The following is a 20,675-nucleotide window of genomic DNA, read 5'->3' as shown; positions in this document are numbered from 1 at the left end:
GGGTGGAGGGGCAGAATCCTCTTTAAATCACGCTCCTCACTTGATGCTCTCTGTTTGGGGAGAATGCCTGCTTCCTGGGGCGGGGGACCTTCAAACCCTTGGTGCCATTATTTCTTTCTCTGGGTGTTTTATACAAAGAAGAAAAACTCCAACCTCTCTGAAACCACCCTTCAATCCCTCTCGGGCTGCTCCTGTTCTGTCCTCATTCTCCACACCACTGAGCCCAGAGCCACCACCTTCTACCTGCTGGTTATGTGATGAGGCATCCAAACCCCATCTTGGGAGATTTTTGGTTACTTTCCAAGGTCTGTGAAAATGGAAAAAATAGTGATCATCATTATTTTGTCCCACATCTTGCAGTAAAAGAACAAGAGTCAATATCTCTCAACTGAATGAGGGTGGATTTACATTTGTTAGAAGGAGAAATATTTTACAATTATGAGAGTGGCACAAAACTGCAACTGTTTTTCCAGAGAACTGGATTCCCCATCCCAGGAATCACAGGAATTGTCCAAGAGCAGGAGCTTTGTGCAGCCTGACCCAGTGAAACAACCTCATCCCCAAGGACAGAATTCCTGTTGTGTGGGTTCTCTGATGTGCTGGGTGCCCTCACAACGCTTCTGGCCAGAATGTCTGCTGAGGGCAGCCAGGCTGCTGCAGGGGCAGTGACCTCACAGCCATCACCATGGCAGCCCTGTGCCCTGGGCCTGGCTCTCCCCTTTCCTCTGCCCCTGCCTTGTCTCTGCTGGCATGAAGAGTTTTGTCATTCATACCTTGTGCCCAAGGTGCTGGGGCCAATGGCTTCCCAGGCAGGCTCCTGGAGCAGAAGTGGCTTTTCAGAGCCCAGGCAGAAATGAGCCCTGAGGCAGCAGCTCTGCAGTGCTGGCCACCAGGCTGGACTGCCAAGGGAGGCTTCTGGCCATGCCCTGCAAGCAGCTGCTGCTGCCAAGGTGCCTTTGGTGCCTCAGGCTCTGCCTGGCACAGCTCCCAGCACGGCACTCTGCCCTTGTGCCCGAGCCCTTCCCTGTGCTGGGGCTGGCCTGGGGCTTTTCCTGCAGCGGGACCTGCCCTGCTGATGGCACAGGAAAGGCAGTTCCTGCTGGAGCAGGAGGCTCTGCCTGCAATGGGCCCCAACAACTCCAACAAGGCCCTGTTGACTTCAAAATTGCTTCCTAGAACAGCATATTCTAATAATTGTTATAATTCCAGTACTGTGGTTAAGATCTTTCTGACTAATCATGATCACAATCCATCAGGGCTGTATTTATAGAAATTTATCTGGTATTCCATCATTAATCGTGTGGGACAAATTGCATTAAGGTTCAATTCCACCTCTCCAATCTTTTATACATAAACCTTTGACAATGTCTGGGGCTGGGATTGGATCCAGCCTCTCCCAGTCTCCTCTCTTAGAAGGAATTTTAGAAGTCTAGGGGGTCCTGCAGGGGTTTGAGGTTCCATGGTGGCTGTTGGAAGTAATTTCTCCACCTCATGTCTCAACGGGAGTTTCTGTAATAAAGAAATTAAGCTTTTGCCTGAAGCTCCCACTGTGCTCATGACAGGAACCCCTGTGAGTGTCTGGGACATCCTGGCTCTGTGGCAGCCTGGGGACTCCTGGGATGTCACCATGGAATGGCTGTGACCGCTTCTGAGCACAGGGCTCTTTACCATCCCCAGAAACACCTGGGAGGTGTCCATGGAGCCCCTGTCTCTGCCTGTGACATTCCAGCTCTTGAACATCCTGGAGACTCTTGGAATGTCCCCATGGAACTCCTCTGAAGGTCTGTGACAAATCTGATCCTTAGCAGGCAACCATCACCAGCTCCATTCCTATGGTCAGTTTCCATGGCAACCATCACCAGGCCCCTGTTCCCCCAGTTCCACAGAATTGGCTGAGCTGGGAGGGACCCATCAGGATCCAGGAGTCCAACTGCTGGCCCTGCACATGACACCCCAACAATGCCAGCCAGAGCCTGGCAGTGCTGTCCAAATGCTACTGGAGCTCAGAGAGCCCTGGAGCTGGGAGCCTTCCCTGGGGAGCCTGGGCACTGCCCCAGCAGCCTCTGGGCAAAAACCTTTTCCTGAGATCCAAGCTGAGCCTGCCCCGACTCAGCTGCAGCCGTTCCCTCCAGTCCTGTCCCTGGGCACCAGAGGGAAGAGGTTCCCACAGCCCCAGCCAGGGACCTGCTCCCAAGGCTGCTGCCATGGCCACCAGGGCTGGGACCAGCTGGGATGTTTGGTTTCCATGGGCCAGAGTTTAGGAATGGGATTCCCCAATTTCCTGCTCCTGCTAAAACCATGCTGCCACTTGCTGCCCTCCCACCTCCCATGGAAATAACAAAAGGCAAAGATCCCAGGCTGCGATAAGAACAATTTATTGGAACAGCAACGAGATAAAGAACAAACAGGAACAGAAACAATATTGACAACAGAAGGGTTTTTAAAAAGGGAAAACTACAACACAACGGTATCTTCCTGGCCATAATTTTCTCCTGCCTGGTAAGGACACCCTTCTCCTCAGGGAGAGATAGAGAGAGAGAGTCCCTTTCCTGCCCCTGGCAATGACCTGAGGTGGGAGTGAATGTAATGACACAGCCCTGGCCAGACCCTCATGTTCTTCAGGCTCACATCATGTCATTGGCAGGGGCAGGAAAACGAACAGGTGTCTTCCCAGCATGGATCACAGTGAACACGTATCACCAGGGCCCTTCCAAACATGGTTCTCCCGTGGGGGATGAAGTTGGAGCAGTGCCCAAAGCTCTTCCTGCAGTTGCAGCATTTGCATATCTTCCCTTACTGGTGACTGTGTTGGTGTCTGCTCAAATGAGAGCTCTGTCTGAAGCTCTTCCCACACTGGGGACACTCGTAGGGCCTCTCCCCAGTGTGGATACGCCGGTGGGTGACAAGGTGGGAGTTGCGGTTGAAGCCCTTCCCGCAGTCAGAGCAGCGGAAGGGCCTCTCATCCGTGTGAATCCGCTGGTGCTGGAGGAGATTGGAGCTCATGTGAAACCTCTTCCCACACTGGGGACACTCGTAGGGCTTCTCCCCAGTGTGGATGCGCCGGTGTCTGATGAGATTGGAGTTGTGGTTGAAGCCCTTCCCGCAGTCAGAGCAGCGGAAGGGCCTCTCATCTGTGTGAATCCGCTCATGCAGGAGGAGATGGGAACTGGTCTGAAACCTCTTCTGACACTGGGGACACTCATAGGGCCTCTCCCCAGTGTGGATGCGTTGGTGCCTGACGAGTTCTGAGCTGTAGCTGAAGCCCTTCCCACACTCCCCACACTCACAGACCCATTTCCCAGTGTGGATCATCTGGTGGCGGATCAGGGTGCTGCTCTGCTTGAAGCTCTTCCCACACTCCAAGCACTTGTAGGGCTTCTCCCCATCAGGAAGCTGCTCCTGGACCACCAGCTCCGATCCCTGGCTGAAGCTCTGTCCACCTTCCTGGCACAGGGTGGGTCTTTCCTCCTCAGAGCACCCTGGGCTGGGTTTGGAGGCCCTCATCCTGTGGGATCTCTTGGGCTTTACCTCCCTGTTCGATTCCTGTGCCATGGAGTCCTTCAAAACTGCTTCTTCCACGAGGTTCTGCTGTGGAGATTTGTCCTCTCCGGTCTCCGTCCTCAGCTTCTTGTCTGGGGGATGAAGGAGAAGGAGTGGATGGGCTTTGCCTCCATGCCAGAGAGAAAGGGAACGAGATACCTGCAGTGCATCCGCAGCAGGATGGCCAAGGCAGAGGGGTTGTCCTGCAGCTACGGGCCATGCAGAGCTGGGAGATGGAGCCAGAGAGAGAGAGAAAGAGGCCCTGACTTCCTCCTCACCTACCTGGTGGTCCTGGGACATCTTCCTCTTCCTCGCAGCCTTCTTCTCCATCTGGCAGTGGTTTTGAGATGGGAAATTCTGGTTTGGGAGGAAAACAAGAGATGAGTGCATTGAGTTTTGTACAGGTTTGAGGGCAAACCAGGAGGGGAGTCTAAGCCAGAATTACAATTTAAGAAGAAAATTAAGATCAAGGCAATGATACAGAAACACTGCCTTAAACTGACACAGTCAGGATATAACCTGCCACCCTGTTGGTCAGGGTGGTGGGAGTAGTCCCATTAAATGGTGGCTGCAGTCCTGTTGCAGTGATGATCGTGATTCTGTCAAAGCAGTGATCCTTAGAAGGGTCTGGTCTTCCTCTGAAGGTCCAGTAGTGGTGATGGAGCTCTTGTCCTCTGGGAATCCAGTAGCCAAGGTGCTCCTGGTGCTGTAAGTCTCAGCTTATATCCAGGTAGGAATGCTCGGCTCCTCCCCCTGGGCGGAGCATCCCACAATGGGATGATGTCATTTTACCGGTCCTGCAGGGACACTCAATGGCCCATTCACAGAACAGACCCCCTGGAGGGCGTTATTAGGGCTGAGTCCTGGAAGAGATAAAGAACACTGCCCCGCCTGTTTATAACAGTTTCTAAAGGTGGTGATGGAAAACATGCTTTTGGTTACATCTTGCATGCAACCTGAAACAGTGGGGTAATCCCTGCTGGGGGTGTGAACACCACCCCCCTTACCCAAACTGGCTCAGGTGTAAAACCCCCACCCCGGGAAGGCCTCACACACAGGGGACAATGTCACACTTGCCCCAGCCCAGGGGAGGTCTCTGTCCCTGTCACTCTCTTGCCCTCCCCCTTTTTTCTCTTTCTTTCCATCTCTCTCACTACCTCACATTTACTGTTCAATAAAATCCACTTTGGATTTTGTCTCATTAGTACCTTCATTGGGGCAGAAGCATCTCTCTAACAATTTTATTAACCAGATTGCAACATTATTTTGGCACAGTGAGTTTAGGCACAGTTCTCTGACCCTAAGTGCCTTTGACAACAGCATGGTTCCCTCCTCTTCTGAGGTTGTAGCTCTTTCTGGAGGAACTCTTGGAATCTTGGATGCAGCTTCCTCTGGGAGACATATGGGAGAACTGATGAGGAAAATGGCTGTTGTGGGTGGTCAGTGTAAAGAAAATATTTTTTTGTCCTTCCTTGAAAAGTTTGTTAAAATCACTGGAGGAAAGGGAGCAAATGATACCAATGAGACTGACAAGGTTCATTCACCCCACAGTGAGGAACACAAGGCTGTTAAAAGTCCTAAAAGAAGCCCAGCTCCATGAGCTAAATTCGCAAATAAGTCCTGAATTCACAGGCTTAGGGGCTTTGCAATATGTGAGAATCATTATTCTCTTTGTCTCTGTCACCTTTCTGACCATTATACGGAGCTTTCCCTCCCATTTAATAACTTGTATTGGGCTGAATTTCCACTTTTCTTTTATCAGAACCTTCTGGCAGCTGAGCTGGAGCTGTGCAGGAACCAATGAAACTTGAAATTGCCATTGTTTTTATTGTCAGTTTATTAATTTCTTCTATTGTCAGTTTATTCATGACTGGGATTTGTTTACATTTCTATCACAAGTGACTAGTGGGAAGAGCAAATTCAAGGCATTTTATGTAGGGTTGAGTTTGATTTCTGCCAAGTTTATTTTGTCTGGTGCCCAGGGGATGCTCGAGGTGTCTCTGTGCCTCTCACCCTGGGGGATGCTTGGGAGGGACATGGCAGGCTTATCCCTGTCCCTGCTACCCCAGGCTATTCCCCAGGGGTTGCCCCTGTCCCTGTCACCCCAGGCCATTCCCCAGTGGGTCTCCATCATTCTCACTCCAGGGAATGCCTGGGGGGGTCTCTCTCCCTCTCACCCCCATGCCAAGCAGGTTATCAAGGGAGTCTCTGTCCCTCTCAGCCCAGGGGATGCTCAGGGGTCTCTGTCCCCTTGCCTGAGGGATGCTCAGGGGTGTCTCCATCCCTCTGGCCTCAGGGAATGCTTGTGCAGGGCTGGGGACCAGGGGCTCTGTGTCCCTCTCACTACTGTGGTGTTGTGGTGCACCAGTTTAGTTGTTCTCTTGCACTGGGTGATTGGGAATTTGCACAGAATAGTTTTATATTGCACTGTATAGCTTATGTTACATCATGTGGTTTGTTACCCCTTTTCCCTATCACATGGTCTTTCCCTCACCTGTCCCGGTACCACCTGGTGGTCTCTCCCCTGGGTTACCCCTCCCCTCACCACTCCTCACTGGTATCCCTTTGGCTGTGGACCTCTCCCTCTGTCCCCATCCCAGGGGGGTAGAAAAAGCTCTCTGCTTGCTAGGGAAAGCCCTCTTTTCTCCCATGGGTTTGTCTGCCTGATGTGTGTCTTGGAATAAAGGACAATGTTTCCCACGTGGAGGAGAGCACTTCTCTAATCTTTTACCATCGTCTATGAAGTATTGTGTGGGCAAGGGTCTGTAGCTAGCGGGAGTGGACTCCAACAGGCCAGGAAACACGCTTCTTCAGACTGGCTTCTCTGCTCCTCAGAGGCTGGCTCTGATCTTCTGCACAGCAGCCAAATTGCCGTCCTCGAGTCCCTCTCGTGCTATCACGCTGGGGGTGCCCACATTCTCCACCAAAATGGAGAATCAGGAATGGGAACATCACATCATGATCAATACGATCGAGTGAAGCTAATTTAGTATCCTAAAAAGGCTTAATTTATAATAAGTTTCTACTGTTCACATGTCTCTAGCTAATACATGACTGGTTAATCCTAGCTGTTCATGCATCTAAATTAGAATGCTGATTGGATCATCTGATTGCTGTGGTTGTCTGGCCCACCCTTTGCTTCTCTTTTTTTTTCAAACTTGCTGACAAACTTGCTGAGTCTTGATGATTCTTCTTCTTCTATGTTTCTCAGGATATACTGACCCCGTTTCTGAATATTTCCGTTATCCATTGTCTGTGAACATGTCCATTATCCATTGTTACCATCAGGCTGGATTGTGCATCGGCTGAATATGGCCATTGTTTTGCAACTTGCAAAAAATCCTCAAGAGAACCCTTTATATAAAACTTCAGAATAATTTAGATTGGACATCCTCTTTTGAATTAACCAGTCCATAAACCTGTTCCAAATAGGGCCCAGCTGTTCAGGTCACCCAATTTCCAGTCAAAATTGTAGTATCTCCAAGAGTTGGGATCCATCTTCTCTCAAGGAATCCTTGCCTTAGGGAGTTTCATCCAAGAACAGGATTTTCCTTCACCATGAGTATGGGCACATCTTCTACTCCCAGCTTCCCCATGTCAATCCTTGTATATCCAGCTTTCCCAACCTTCTTGGTTGACTCAGTGTCTTTTTTGAACTGGACAACCCAAAAAAGGACAAATTATCTTCATTTCTCTTTCTTTCCTTAGGCAGCAAGAGGTCAGTAATGCGCCTCAGCCTTTCCAGGTTTAATCCTATTCCCTGAGTCATGGCTGTGACAGGAGAAAATGTGACCAATTCCTAGTGTCTTCCCTGCCCCTCTGGCCTTTCTCTGTGTCATGGGTTGGTGCTGGAGCAATGCCAGTGCTCCCATGAAAATATATTTTTCTCAAATGGTTACTGTGAGATGTGAGCAGAAACAGAGCAGAGCAGGCTCAAGCTTAGAAATAAAGGAAAAAAAAAACTTTATTAACCTACAACTATAAAAAAAGAAACACAAAATTCAAAATTAAAACCTTCCAAAACATTCCTCCTCTCCCCACCCAATTTCCACCAAAGCACAGTGAGACAAAACCTTGGATTCTCAGTCAAGTTACCACCCCTCAGATAATCAATTCGCAGTTCATCAAGGGAGAGAGGAGTCTCTCTGGTACCATAGTCTTCCCCAGGAAACACAGTTGAAACCTCTCATATTTCCATCTCACACATGGCACCACCCAGAGAAAATCTGCCATTGTGACCTCCTCCTTCCATGCTCTCACCACTGTCCATGGACCAAGACTGCTTCTAGGGTTCCTTTTAAGGATGCTTTGCCAAGTACCAGAGAACGACAGTTTTTCTCATTTTGGGACAACAGACCCCCTCATTTTCACCTCCCCTGGGGCCGAGGGTCTTGAGAACAGAGATCTTCTTCTTCTCTGAAGACAGAGGGCACCACCACACCCTCCTCATCTTTCTCTGTTCACTCCTGCACATGGCGTCACTGCAGCAGGTCACTCTCACTCCTCACATGGCAATCACTGCAGCAGGTCACTCTCTTGGCTCAAGACATTGCATCCTCCTAAATGCAGTCTCTCTGTTACAGGAAAATTGGTTCAGTCTATGGCTATACAAGAAAAAGTCCAGCCAAAGGCCACTCCATCATCTCTTCCCACCTAGGCTTCTTTCCCATCTTCTGACATCTCAAGTCCCAGGCTGTCTCTCTTCTCTTTCAGGTCAAGGATTAGAGTTTCACAAAGTTTTCACAAAGTTGTCTGAGGAAGAGTTAAAGTCTCAGGCTCTGCTGCCCTCAGGATGGCTGAAATCTCCCAGCAGCCTGCCCAGGACTCCCACGGCTGGGCACCTTCTGCTTCCCTTCTCTTTCTCCTCTGCTGGCCCTGCTGCCAGCACATAATATCAAATTTCAAGGTGGCACAGGCTCTCTCTGTCTGGCAGGGGGGCTCTCTCTGGGGGGGCTGCCCAGGACATCTCAGTGCTTCTCCACCCCTCCATTCCTGCAGGGGCCGTGCCCAGTTCCACTCCATTCACCCCTTCTCTGTCCGGGGTTCCAGCCCCCCTCAGCCCAGGCCGCATGGCTTCCCCTGTCCCACCCGGACTGTGGCTGGGCAGGGGAGGCCTGAACCCTTCACTGACTGGAATAAAAGAGAGTTCCCCTGGGAGTTCTCTGCTTTTAACCCTCTATGTTCTCAGAGGTGTGTCCATGTCATCCATGGTTACACCAGATGTCAATATTAAAATCTGACCACTGATTGGTTTGACTAGAACTTCCCAAGAAAACTCACTTCCTTGTCAGCTTATGACTCTTGGCCTCTAGTGGCTGCCCCTGCAATACTGGGGCTTGGTTCTTTCCTTCCCATGATGATCACTGGGACACTGTGGGGACCTCATGAAACCAAGGGGATCATTGTGGCACCACTGGAGCCCATGGAACCAAGGGGCCATGGTGATACAGCGGGGCTTCATTGAACCCAGAGACCATTATGACTCTGTGGGGCCTGATGGACCCATGGAGACCATTAGGGCCCTTCAGGGCCTCATGTCACCAAGGGGATATTATGACACCTCAGGGCCTCATGGAAGCAAGGGACCAATGGGAATTGTGGGGCCCCATGAAACGAAGGGAACAGGGAACAGGTCTGGCTGGCTTGGCCTGCCAGGGCCACCTGACAGGTCTGGCTGATGTTGGAATGTCAAGGACTGCTTCTCATCAGCTCCTGGAGCACTGGGGCTCTCTGCTTTCCTTGCTATAGAAAAGAACCCTTGGTCTTTTCTGTTGCCCATTGCCAAAATTGGTACTCTCCCTAAAATATTTCCTGTATGCAAGGGAATCTCTCAGAACAAAACTTGCTAGCTCTGGCTGGCCTTGGCCTCTGGTCGTCACCTCTCATCCACCTGGGAAACACTGGGGCTCTGTTCCTTCCTTCCTATGGAAAAAAAACTGGCTTTCATGTCCAAATGCCGTGGCCGAAATTAGAATTTGTCCTCCCAAATTCGGTATATTCAAGGATTGCTCCCAGACAAAAGTAGCCAGGATAGACAGGCCAGGCTGGCCCTGTCCTCTGGTGATTTTCTTAGACTATGAGCTGAATGTTTTCATTTGAAAACACCTTGGAGAGGGCCCAGAGATCTCCCAAGGATGGGTTTTGAGGCCTTGGGCTCATGAGCACTACATATGGAGAAAGGAGCTCTGTGCTGTGTGCTGTTCCGGTGGTTTTGCATCATGGAAGTGATGTTCTAAGAGAAGCTGCTAGCAGATTCCTCTGTGTCTAATAAAAAAAAATCAGTAATAGCTTTGAGAATTGACAATCTGTTAAACCACTAAGGAAACTGTACATGACTCTGTGAAGACACATGTTGAAGATGAGAAAGCCTGGGAGGGTCTCTTTCCCTTCTGGCCAGCAAAGAGGTAACAAGGCTGGCCCAGCCCCCGTCTCAGCCGGGCCGGGCCGGGCGGCTCCTGCCGTGGGGCCGGGCCCCTTCCCAGGGAGCCCCCCAGGCCCCATCGGCTGCCGGGCAGGGCAGGGGAGGCCGCGGGGCCGAGGCCGGGCCGGGCCATGGCTGCGGTTGCCAACACCTGGGTGCTACCGAGCCCTGCCCCACCGCCAGCCCGGGCCAAGCCAGGATCCGCCGGGCCCCAGGAGCAGCCCCGGGCCGGGCCGGCTCGGAAAAGATTCTGCCACCCTTGGGGTTCACCCGCAAGCCCTGGGCAGGGGGAGGAGAAGCCATGGGCCCCGGCCGTGCTGCTGCTGTGTTCTGGCCTGGCTGCTGAGATCCTGGCCCTGCCCCAGCGCGGCCCATCCTGACACAGCCCCAGCGCAGCCGCTGCAGAAACCTCCATGGTAAAACAGCTCCAGCCACAAGGACCGAGCCCAACCGGGTTCACGGAACCATCTGCAGGCCCCGGGAGAGATATTAACTCTGTCAGTGCTTCCATCCTCCCTCGAGGGAGAGAAAAGGACAAAGTGCAGGCACACAGAGGAGCAACATAAAGACACAAACGTCAGTGAAGAGGAAATTGAGTCCCATATGCGAGAGATGAGGTGATGCCTTGATCTTGGGGCTGAAATTCCCTTGTAAAGCTATGAAGAAGGATGTCATTGATACATCAGACTCTCTTTTTCCCTATAATGCATTGAAAAGTATGGGGAGATGACTTGTTCAGCAAAGGCCTCCATGCTAAAGTAAGCAAATGTTGAAGTAGCTGTGATCCCATGAGAAGTTTGTACAGAGAAAGAGAGAAGAGTGATGAGACCCCGTGCCTCAGGAGAGAAGAAGAAAGATCTCTGTTCTCAGAGATGAAGATGATTTCAGAAACAGATTAAGAGAACCTTTGCTCTTAAACAGCTCATCTTTAAACTAATATCCCATAAGCTGACATGACCCATAAACACAGCGGTGGGAAAGGCTGTGAAAAAATGGGAGGGACTTCACAATTGTCCTGGGCAGCAGCTATTCATGGGATTTGGCAGCCATGAGAAGGACTGATTTCTTATGGAGAAGTCTCCATAGCATGACAGAGACACTCCTCTCCTAAAGTGAGCTGAAGAAAACTATTCTAGAGGTGGTAAACTGACTGAAAATTTTCAGTTTTGTCTCTTTACATTGGAAGAAGGTAATGGTTGTAGGGAGAGCAAAAGTGTTCTGAAAGTTCTGTTCTGATCCTTACAGCTCTTTCTTTTAGTTACTGTTAATAAACTTTGCCTTTCTCCTAATCATATCTCAGAGTAGGAAATGAGTAAGTATATCCTAGTCAGTGCATTGGAAATTAGCCAACACTGAACCAAAAAGACTAAGTGAGGCATTGGCCAAGAAATCTCAAATTGGCAAACCAAAACCACTACAGAAAACATCCTGATAGACTGCATGAGAGCAAAGAGAAATCAAGACACAGCCATGGTCTGTCAGGACTTGTTTCATCCTAATGAGCCCTGAGGTGCATTTGGAGCTGAGCCCTGGAACTTCAGGTCCTGAGAGAAGATTGCACAAACCTTTCCAGGACTCAAAGTTAGAGGAAAAACTCAAAGTGTCTCAAAGCATAAATGGATCCCACTGAGGTCCATCCCCAACACAGGCTCCTCATGGACCCCTTGGAGGAGACAATTGGAGGCCAGGATGGTACAAAAATCTCTCAAAACCTCAGTGTGAGAAAGGAAATTCCAAAGTACCTTAAAAACCTTGAGTACCTCAAGGTATTAATGAGCCCCACTGAGTGTCAGTACAAAGCTCCCAAGGGACTTGTTAAAGCAGATAATTGGGGCGATGATTGCACAAACCTGTCACAGAGTCTGTATCAAAAGGGAAACCCCAAGGACCTTAAAATAACTGAAGTACCTTGAAGAATTAATGAGCCCCACTGAATGTTGTTACTGACAAAGCCTCTCCAGGGACTAATTACAGCAGATAATTGGAGGCCATGATTGCACAAAGCTCTCAGAAAGTCAAGATGAAGCAAAACCCAAAGTCCTTTGAAAAACCTGCAGTCCCTGGGAGCATTCAGGAGCCCCCAGGGCCATTGCTGAGCAAGGCTCCCCAGGGACTCCTTCCAGCAGATCCTTGAGGCCACTGGGATGTGGGCTAGGGGGGGATGCTGAGGGCAGGACAAGGGGCTGACAGTGCCCAGCCTGGCTGGGGCTGTGCCAGGAGGCCCCAGGGCCTCAGGACAAGGTGTCTCCTCCCAGCCCTTGGTGGCACAGACCCTGCTGCTGTGCCCCAGGCCACCAAGACTTGGCTTCTCTTTGTCCCCACCTGGCATCAGTGCCTCCAGTTCTCTGCTCTGCCTGGGGCCTGAGGACACTTTCTCAGTGGTGTCCCTCAGTGGGACCCATTAAAAGTCCAAGAAACTTTGGAGTGTGATTCTGCCTTGGAGTTGTGGAGAGGTTTCTTCAGCTGCCTCTGAGGGACTGATGTTCAGGGCCTGAGAACAAAGCCCCAGAGGGTCATTAAAGTCCTGCTGCTGTGTCTGTGCTGCTGAGCTGGGCTGGGCTCCTGGCACAGAGGCAGCTCCTGGTAAGCAAGAAGAGCTTCAAAAGCACATTTCTCTTGATGAGCAGCTCTTCTGCCAGCCCAGCAGGGCTGGGGCACTGCCTGCAGCCAGCCCGGGCACAGCCCAGAGGCACAGAGAGCTTCAGTCAGTGAGGGCTGGGAAGGTGCTGAGAAGTGCCTGGGGCAGAATCACTGCCAGCCCTTGGCCCAGGAACCTCTGGCTGCAGGACAATGCAGCTGCAGCTCCTGGAGTGATCTCCTAAAGCTGGAACATCCCAATGCCTGCAGACCCTGTGAGTACATTCTCAGATTCTCTCTTGTGCAGAGCAGCCAGGGGTGCCCAGGGCTGTCCTGCAGAGCAGGCTCCTGCAGCCCAGGGCGCTGTGCTGGGGCAGGGACTCTGCTGCCTGCCAGGGACAGCTCTCAGCCAGCCCGGGGAGCTGCTCCCAGCACTGGGGGACAAGATCTGGGGGGAAAAGGGGACGGCTGGTAAGGCTTGGAAGTGCTCTCCTTGTGTGGTGAGGATGCTGCATTGTTCAGGATCGCTCCCAGCATGACATTTAACTGCAGAATATTTCTAAGTAGATTATACAGGGAGAAGAGCAAGGCAGGGGCTGCATAAAATGGAAAATCCTGCCTTTTTAACCTACTGCTCTGGGTTGCCTGGATGGAAAATTGCACATAGATATTAATCTCTCAGTTCAGGATAAGAAAAAAATCTTTTCTCAGATTTTACTAAACCTGGCTGTGACAGAAATCAGCACAGTGTCCTTAGAGGCAGCATCAGGATCACATTTCCAACTACCTCAGAGTTTCTCTGATATTGCCATCAGAACCTGCAGAGACAAAGCTGCCCCTGGGCAGTGCCGGAGCTGGGAGAGGTCTGCAGGGCAGAGCTGAGCCCCCAGGGCTGGGCTGGGGTATTTAAAGACCTTGCCAACCCCAACTACTGCATGATTACTTTTTATACAGATCCCCATGCCAAGACAGCACAAATGTCCAACAGCAGCTCCATCAGGCACTTCCTCCTGCTGGCATTGGCAGACACGCGACAGCTGCAGCTCCTGCACTTCTGCCTCTTGCTGGGCATCTCCCTGGCTGCCCTCCTGGGCAACGGCCTCATCATCAGCGCCGTAGCCTGCGGCCACCACCTGCACACGCCCATGTTCTTCTTCCTGCTCAACCTGGCCCTCAGCGACCTGGGCTCCATCTGCACCATTGTCCCCAAAGCCATGCACAATTCCCTCTGGGACACCACGACCATCTCCTACACAGGATGTGCTGCACAGCTCTTCTTCTTTATGTTCTTCATCTCAGCAGAGCTTTCCCTCCTGACCATCATGTGCTACAACCGTTACGTGTCCATCTGCAAACCCCTGCACTACGGGACCCTCCTGGGCAGCAGAGCTTGCGCCCACATGGCAGCAGCTGCCTGGGCCAGTGCCTTTCTCAATGCTCTGCTGCACACAGCCAATACATTTTCCCTGCCCCTGTGCCATGGCAATGCCCTGGGCCAGTTCTTCTGTGAAATCCCCCAGATCCTCAAACTCTCCTGCTCCAAATCCTATCTCAGCGAAGTGGGTCTTATTGGTGTTAGTGTCTGTTTGTTATTTAGTTGTTTTGTGTTCATAGTTTTCTCCTATGTGCAGATCTTCAAGGATGTACTGAGGATCCCCTCTGAGCAGGGACGGCACAAAGCCTTTTCCACCTGCCTCCCTCACCTGGCTGCGGTCTCTCTGTTCATCAGCACTGGCATGTTTGCTCATCTGAAGCCCTCCTCCAACTCCTCCCCATCCCTGGATCTGGCCCTGTCAGTTCTGTACTCAGTGGTGCCTCCAGCCCTTAATCCCCTCATCTACAGCCTGAAGAACCAGGAGCTCAAGGCTGCAGCATGGAGACTGATGTCCGTACGCTTTCAGGAATGTTAAAATCCTGGCGAATTTCTGCAAATCACTTGTAATAAAACTCATCTTTGACACTTCTTGTTGGCTTCATTTTGGAGGTTTTTTCCTTTGTTTTACTTTTTTCATGTTGTCCAGCAAAAAATGTCATTTTATGTGCATTTTTCATTTTGTTTCTCTCCAACTTCCCTGTGGCCACAGACTGTGTCAATGAGGAGCTGTGCTCTCAGTGGTTTTAAAGGAAATAAAGGATCTCCAGCAATGTTTTCTGCAGAGATGCCCTTTTGTTGCCTCCTCTGGAGCTGCAGCAGCAATGTCTGTGTGCAGAGCTGGGGCAGATCAGTGCTGGCACAGCAGCTGTGCCCAGCAGCAGCAGCAGCACTTGGTGTTGCCAGTGCTGCTGCCGTGGCCCTGCCCCGCTGCCCTGGTGGCCTTGGTGTTGCTGCAGGGCCTGAGTGCTCTCGGGGCCGGGCACAGTCCTGGGGGTGGCAGTGCCGGGGCTGCAGCAGGGACAGGCCATGGGCACTGCTGGGGCAGCTCTGACGCCTCAGGCCAGGCCCTGGGGGCTCCAGGATCCTTGCCCGGGCTCTCTCAAGAACACAGCCAGGCCAATGCTCAGCACAGAAAAGTCCCAGGGTGAGCAGCCCCAGGCTGGCCATGGGCAGGCTGGGGGCAAACAGCATGGCTGGGGCTGTGCAAGGGCCCTGGGGGAGACGGGAAGGAGCAGCAGAGCAGGGGCTGATCCATCCCCAGTGCGCTGCACAGCCCAGGGCAGCGTCCCAGAGCGTAATCATGGAGCTGCCAACAACATCCCCCTCTGCAGCCCTGGCCTCTCCCCCAGCTCACACAGGTGCCGCATCCTTGCAGGCACAGCCACGGCAGCACTGGCTCAGGAGCCCCTGTTTGCATTGCACAGAACAGGCGGGAGCTCCCCCATGCTGCTGCTGTGGGGACATGAACCTGAGGGAGCACAAATGCCATCAGCCCCTGGGGCCAGCAAGGGCTGGGGGACTCCAGGGAAACCACTCAGCTTTGTCCTGGCCTCTGCAGTCAGCCAGAAAGTTTGTTCCCATCAGCTGGGAGTTTCCTGTGCCACTGCAGACGCTGTTGCTCAGAGCCAGGGCTGCCTGGCAGCCACCATAAAACTGCCCCGAGAATTTCCTTTGCTCCACCTTTGCTTTCTTTACCCATCCCTGATCCAGGTTTCTTCCTATTGTCCAGCCCTGTCCCCTCCCCTGCACACAGCCCATCCCTGTTTGCCCTTTCCTCTCTGGCCCCACTCCCCATTCCAGTTCCTGACTTGGCACCATGGGAACGTCCCTTGCACAGCAGGATCATCCTCCAAGTGCTGCAGGAATTGTCTGCAGGCTCCTGCAGTGCCTGGTGCTGCTCCCTTGCCAGAGGCACCCCAGGCCAGGGGGGCACATCTGGGCTGCTGTGTCTGCCTGTGGGGCTCCCTGTTCTGGGCAATGAGGAGGAGCTGCAGAGGCTCTGCAGGACTGACAGGATGGGCTTTGGGGCTGGCAGGAGAAGCTGAGGCACCTGGGCTGCTGCAGCTTCTGAAGAGGAGGCCCAGGGCTCATCCTGCAACTGCTGCAAGGGTGGATTTAGAGAATCCCAGAATCAGTAAGGTTGGAAAAGACCTTGGAAATCATCAAGTCCAATCTGTGCCCTGACATTGCCTTGTCTCCCTGAAGCCTCCTCTTCTCCAGGATAAATGAACTCAGTTCCCTCACCTGCTTCTCACAGGACATGTACTGCAGACCACTCACCAGCCTTGTTGCCCTTCTCTGGACATGCTCCAGCCCCTCCATGTCCTTCCTAAATTGGGGGTCCTGAACTGGACACAGCACCTGAGGTGCTGCCTAACCGGTGCTGAGCACAGGGGAAGAATCACTGCCCTGCTCCTGCTGGCCACACCATTCCTGATCCATAGGAGTGCCAGAGGTTGGATGGGGGATATGGCAGGGAGGTGGTGGGGACAAAGTGTTCTTGATTGTCAGCCATGAAGTTTCTTGATTTTCATATCTTTTCAGACTGCTTTAGAAGGTGCTGAGGTCAATATCAATTGGACATTACTGATATCAATCTATAAAATGGAAAAGAAAACAGGACAAAATAGTTGTCTCTGCATTTTTTCCGATATAACATATTCACCTGGGATACACATCTGAAATCTGTCTAATTAAGCACAGAAGATTTAAAACTTCAAGTTTTGCCATGAGCTTTTCTTGTTCAGGTCTTTTGAACAAATGTTTATGTTATATTTTCTTAATTATGCCATCATAAAAAAAAAACCAAACAAAATTAAATGTAGCAGCAGTTTAAATGAAGTAGCTTAAAAGTATATAAAATTGAATGCACTCAAAATATTGACAATATAATTTGGTTATTATAGGGATAATTTGGTTCTTATAATAGCACATAAGCAAAAATATCCGTGTGGGGTAGCACAGGGTACAGAGTGCAGGGCTTGACCCCTGTCCCCTCACGTACATATTGCCAAAACTAAAATTCTCCTTTTTATAATGTACATCATCACCATCTCCTCCCATTTTCAATTTGTCACACTTGTATCTCCACCCTCATTATCACCTTTACCACGCATGATCCAACATTTTTTAGGGGGTCATGCCACTCTTTGAGGGTCATCTCTGATGAAGGCCTCTCCTCTTGCTCAATGTCCTTTGATTCACCTTTTGGATTACACATGCACACCAAGCTGGTATAATGTAAGCCACAGCTAATATCATACAAGCCAATATTATGTTCTAGCATCAAAGCAATAAATCTCATATAAATAATTTTCCTGGATGTCCAACCAAATTTTCCTCTCTTCCAACTAAATTTAGTAATAGTTACCTCTTGCTTCTTTTTCTTCTTCTGAACAACTGCATGAGAAGGGGGGGGGGCAGGGGGAGGATGACACCCCTCCTCTCCCTGTCTTTCTTGGCATTATACCTTTAACTGTTTTATTATTTCCAAATATTAATTATTTTAATTCTTGTATTAATATTGAGTACTGTTTCAATTTTATCACCACGGATCACAACTATTTATTATATAGGGAAAAAGAGAGTCTGATGTATCAATTACATCCTTCTCCATAGCTTTACAAGAGGATTTCAGCTCTAAGATCAAGGCATTTCCTCATCCCTCCCATCTGGGACACAAGTTCCTCTTCACTGACCTCACTGTCTTCATGTTGCTCTTCTATGTGCCTGCACTTTGTCCTTTTCTCTCCCTCAAGGGAGGATGGAAGCACTGAAAGAGTTAATATCTCTCCCGGGGCCTGCAGATGGTTCCGTGACCCCGGCCGGGCTCAGTCCTTGCGGCCGGAGCTGTTTTATGATGGAGGTTTCTGCAGCGGCTGCGCTGGGGCTGTGTCAGGATGGGCCGCGCTGGGGCAGGGCCAGGATCTCAGCAGCCAGGCCAGAACACAGCAGCAGCACGGCCGGGGCCCATGGCTTCTCCTCCCCCTGCCCAGGGCTTGCGGGTGAACCCCAAGGGTGGCAGAATCTTGGCCGAGCCGGCCCGGCCCGGGGCTGCTCCTGGGGCCCGGCGGATCCTGGCTGGGCTCGGGCTGGCGGCAGGGCAGGGCTCGGCAATGCCCAGGTGTTGGCAACCGCAGCCATGGCCCGGCCCGGCCTCGGCCCCGCGGCCTCCCCTGCCCTGCCCGGCAGCCGATGGGGCCTGGGGGGCTCCCTGGGAAGGGGCCCGGCCCCACGGCAGGAGCCGCCCGGCCCGGCCCGGCTGAGACGGGGGCTGGGCCAGCCTTGTTACCTCTTTGCTGGCCAGAAGGGAAAGAGACCCTCCCAGGCTTTCTCGTCTTCAACATGTGTCTTCACAGAGGCATTGCCGGGGTCGGCTGTTGCTTGTCTCTGCCCCAGCACGGGAAAAAGTGGTTCTGGGTAGGCCGCGCTCTCGAAGAAGGAGTCTGGACTCTTGCTTTCGGTCTTCAGTCGAGTTTATTATTTCTTATCTACAAAGATTTTCTATCTGTCCAGCCGAGGTCTGTTCAGCAGGACAGCCAAAGGCACTCTCCCCCGCCCACGAGGCGGTTGTCTCTTTTATAATGAAAATTACGTATTCGATATTTACCTTTACTTCCCAATACTTTCTGCCCTTGTTGGCAAGTGTCCTCTTTCTATGAACCAATCCACACATGCCAACATCATCCTGAACATGGATGCCAAGGAGAAGAAAGAAGAAGGACAGGGCACGCCCAAATTCCTCCATCTTGGGACTCCTGATCCATGTACAGAATTCTAGACCCCCCTGTACAATACATAAAACCCCCCTGTACAGTGCATTCTAACTTAAGTTCTAACAAGTGAATAACATCCCCTCACCATTTAGACATGAAATTCTCTCATCTCCTCACCTTCAGGTGTCATTTCTTTAAAAGGATCAAAGTCAAGCCACCAGGTACTTTTGGCAACATTCCAGGGCCTCCGAGCCCCCCAAGGGTTGTCTCGGTAGCTCTGGACATCCGGAGTGATGTACTGAGCTCCCACATCTCCCCCTTCTGTTTGCACCAAAAGCACCCTCTTTACAACTCGACTCATGACACCCCGCACACACAAAAGAATGCATGGGATTACAATCAAGAGAACTATGAGAATCACCAAAATTTGAAACCCTATCTTTAAAACTTCTTTTCCCAAAGGTGAAAGATCAAAAAACTTTGCTATGTCCTCAATCCAAGATCCTGTGATCTCGCCAAGTTTCTTCACACTCTCCTCTATTTTTTCGATATTTTCATGAATTGATCTGGAATGGTCGGAGAGATTCATACAGCACATTCCTTCAAATTCTTTGCACCCATGGCCGTGAGCAAGCAAAAGATAATCGATTGCCGCTCTGTTTTGCAGAGTTGCCCGTCTTACACTGTTCATGTCTTGTAACATGTCACTCAGTGCAAGAGAGACTGATTGATCATGCTTGCTTAGCCAACAACCCATACGATCCAATTGAGTCAAAGCAATTCCTGATGCTGCCTGAGGTGAGAAAATTGCTATCGCAATTCTCCTTGCCTTGCTTCTGCTGCTGAAAACATCCATGCCGGAATTCCCTCTGATGCTGCGATTCGTATCACGTCTTCTTCTTGCCCTTGATCCTCGTATAATGTATCTTTAAGTTCTAACTGTGGTACTGTTTTCTTTAACGTTGCCTTCCCTTTATATGTTGTTGGAAAAAACTGCTGCATGGTTGCAGTCCTGCCACGAGATAACGTTGTGGCTCTGCCCTGCATTTCGGTCATCCCCCCACTGGGTTGCCTGGACAGGTGCGATGACGTCACGAGCTCGATCGGCTCTTCAGCCACATCGATTGGCTGCAGCAGTTGTGTTTGTGGAACCTGAGCCTGCACGGATTTTGACTGAGCCAGCAATGGAGGTTGAACACCTGAGCACCGCCCTGAGATGGGAGTGGTCTGAACCACAGGGGTTGGGATGGGGGAAACCGGAACCGGAGAAGGGGTGGAGCCCCGGGATACGGAGCCCCGAGATCGGCCCCTCCTCGCCCGAGACGTCACGGAGGATCGGACCCGCCCCCGACCGCGCTCCGCCCGCACTTTTCGCGTGTGCGCTTTTTCGGGAATGCTTCCCGTCTCCCCTGGACTGACGTCACTGTCTCCGCCCCGCTCCCCTTCTGATGTCTCCTCCCCAGTGTCTGTCCCCGACTCCTCCCTCTCTGATGCTGTGTCCACACCCCGTCCCCGTGTGTGCGATCCCTGCTTCGCCCGTGCCCGTATTTGCTCCGCGATGCGAGCTGACCGCCGCGGTTCGACTTCCGGGTCCTGCGTCACCGCCGTGCGTCCCCTACGTCTACTTACGGGTGCTGCTCGGAGTTCCGCGGCTGCTCTGAGCTTGTTCCCCGCGTCTGACGTGGACGCTGTGATTTGGGAGCCCTTCCCGGATGTCCCGCGTGTCTCGCCCCCCGCGTGCGTCTTTGGCACGGCGCCCGCCAAGGCCGCCACCCCCGGTGTGGGTCCCCCAAAACCCGTGCCAAAACTCGTGTTCCCCACCGCTTCCGCGCCCCCCCCGCCGGTCGCGACCGCCGCCGTCGCCGCCGCGCCGCCGCGAGAAAGCGTTTCCCCATCCCCCTTCAATCCCCCGCGGACCCCCCTTCCCGATTCTTCCGCCTCCCCCGCCCCTTCGTTCCCCGAGATTCGAAATTCAGGAACAATCGTCCCCGACCCCTCGATCTCACTGGGTGGAGATCTCAGCTCTTCTGGGGTTGGGATTGTATTC

The 20,675-nt window shown here is 51.8% G+C and overlaps 1 protein-coding gene, 1 long non-coding RNA gene and 1 pseudogene across 3 annotated transcripts; 1 reads left to right on the top strand and 2 right to left on the bottom strand.

Moving 5' to 3' along the window:
• LOC135306122 (zinc finger protein 11-like) overlaps window positions 1–20,675 on the bottom strand; it is a 322,458-nt pseudogene that overhangs the window by 234,127 nt on the left and 67,656 nt on the right.
• On the bottom strand, window positions 5,888–9,098 carry LOC135305709 (uncharacterized). Of its 2 annotated transcripts, none has more exons than XR_010366689.1 (2): window positions 8,821–9,098; window positions 5,888–8,292 (listed from the first exon to the last, which is right to left on the bottom strand). It is a non-coding gene; the product is annotated as an uncharacterized LOC135305709 (long non-coding RNA). The 2 variants fall into 2 exon arrangements; XR_010366690.1 differs by having other exon boundaries at window positions 5,888–8,114.
• On the top strand, window positions 12,949–14,600 carry LOC135305616 (olfactory receptor 14A16-like). The gene has a single exon (XM_064429352.1). It carries the CDS (start codon window positions 13,474–13,476, stop codon window positions 14,446–14,448), a length of 975 nt encoding a protein of 324 aa, XP_064285422.1. The 5' UTR covers window positions 12,949–13,473; the 3' UTR covers window positions 14,449–14,600.

This window comes from Passer domesticus, chromosome 8 (genome assembly GCF_036417665.1).
Source record: "Passer domesticus isolate bPasDom1 chromosome 8, bPasDom1.hap1, whole genome shotgun sequence".
NCBI classification, from domain to species: domain Eukaryota; kingdom Metazoa; phylum Chordata; class Aves; order Passeriformes; family Passeridae; genus Passer; species Passer domesticus.
The sequence above is the reverse complement of the archived record's forward strand: the minus strand, read 5'-3'. Positions and strand labels throughout refer to the sequence as shown.

What these genes read in the sequence shown, in the direction of transcription:
- LOC135305616 (XM_064429352.1), top strand. Translation starts at nt 13,474, where the DNA reads ATGATTACTTTTTATACAGATCCCCATGCCAAGACAGCACAAATGTCC.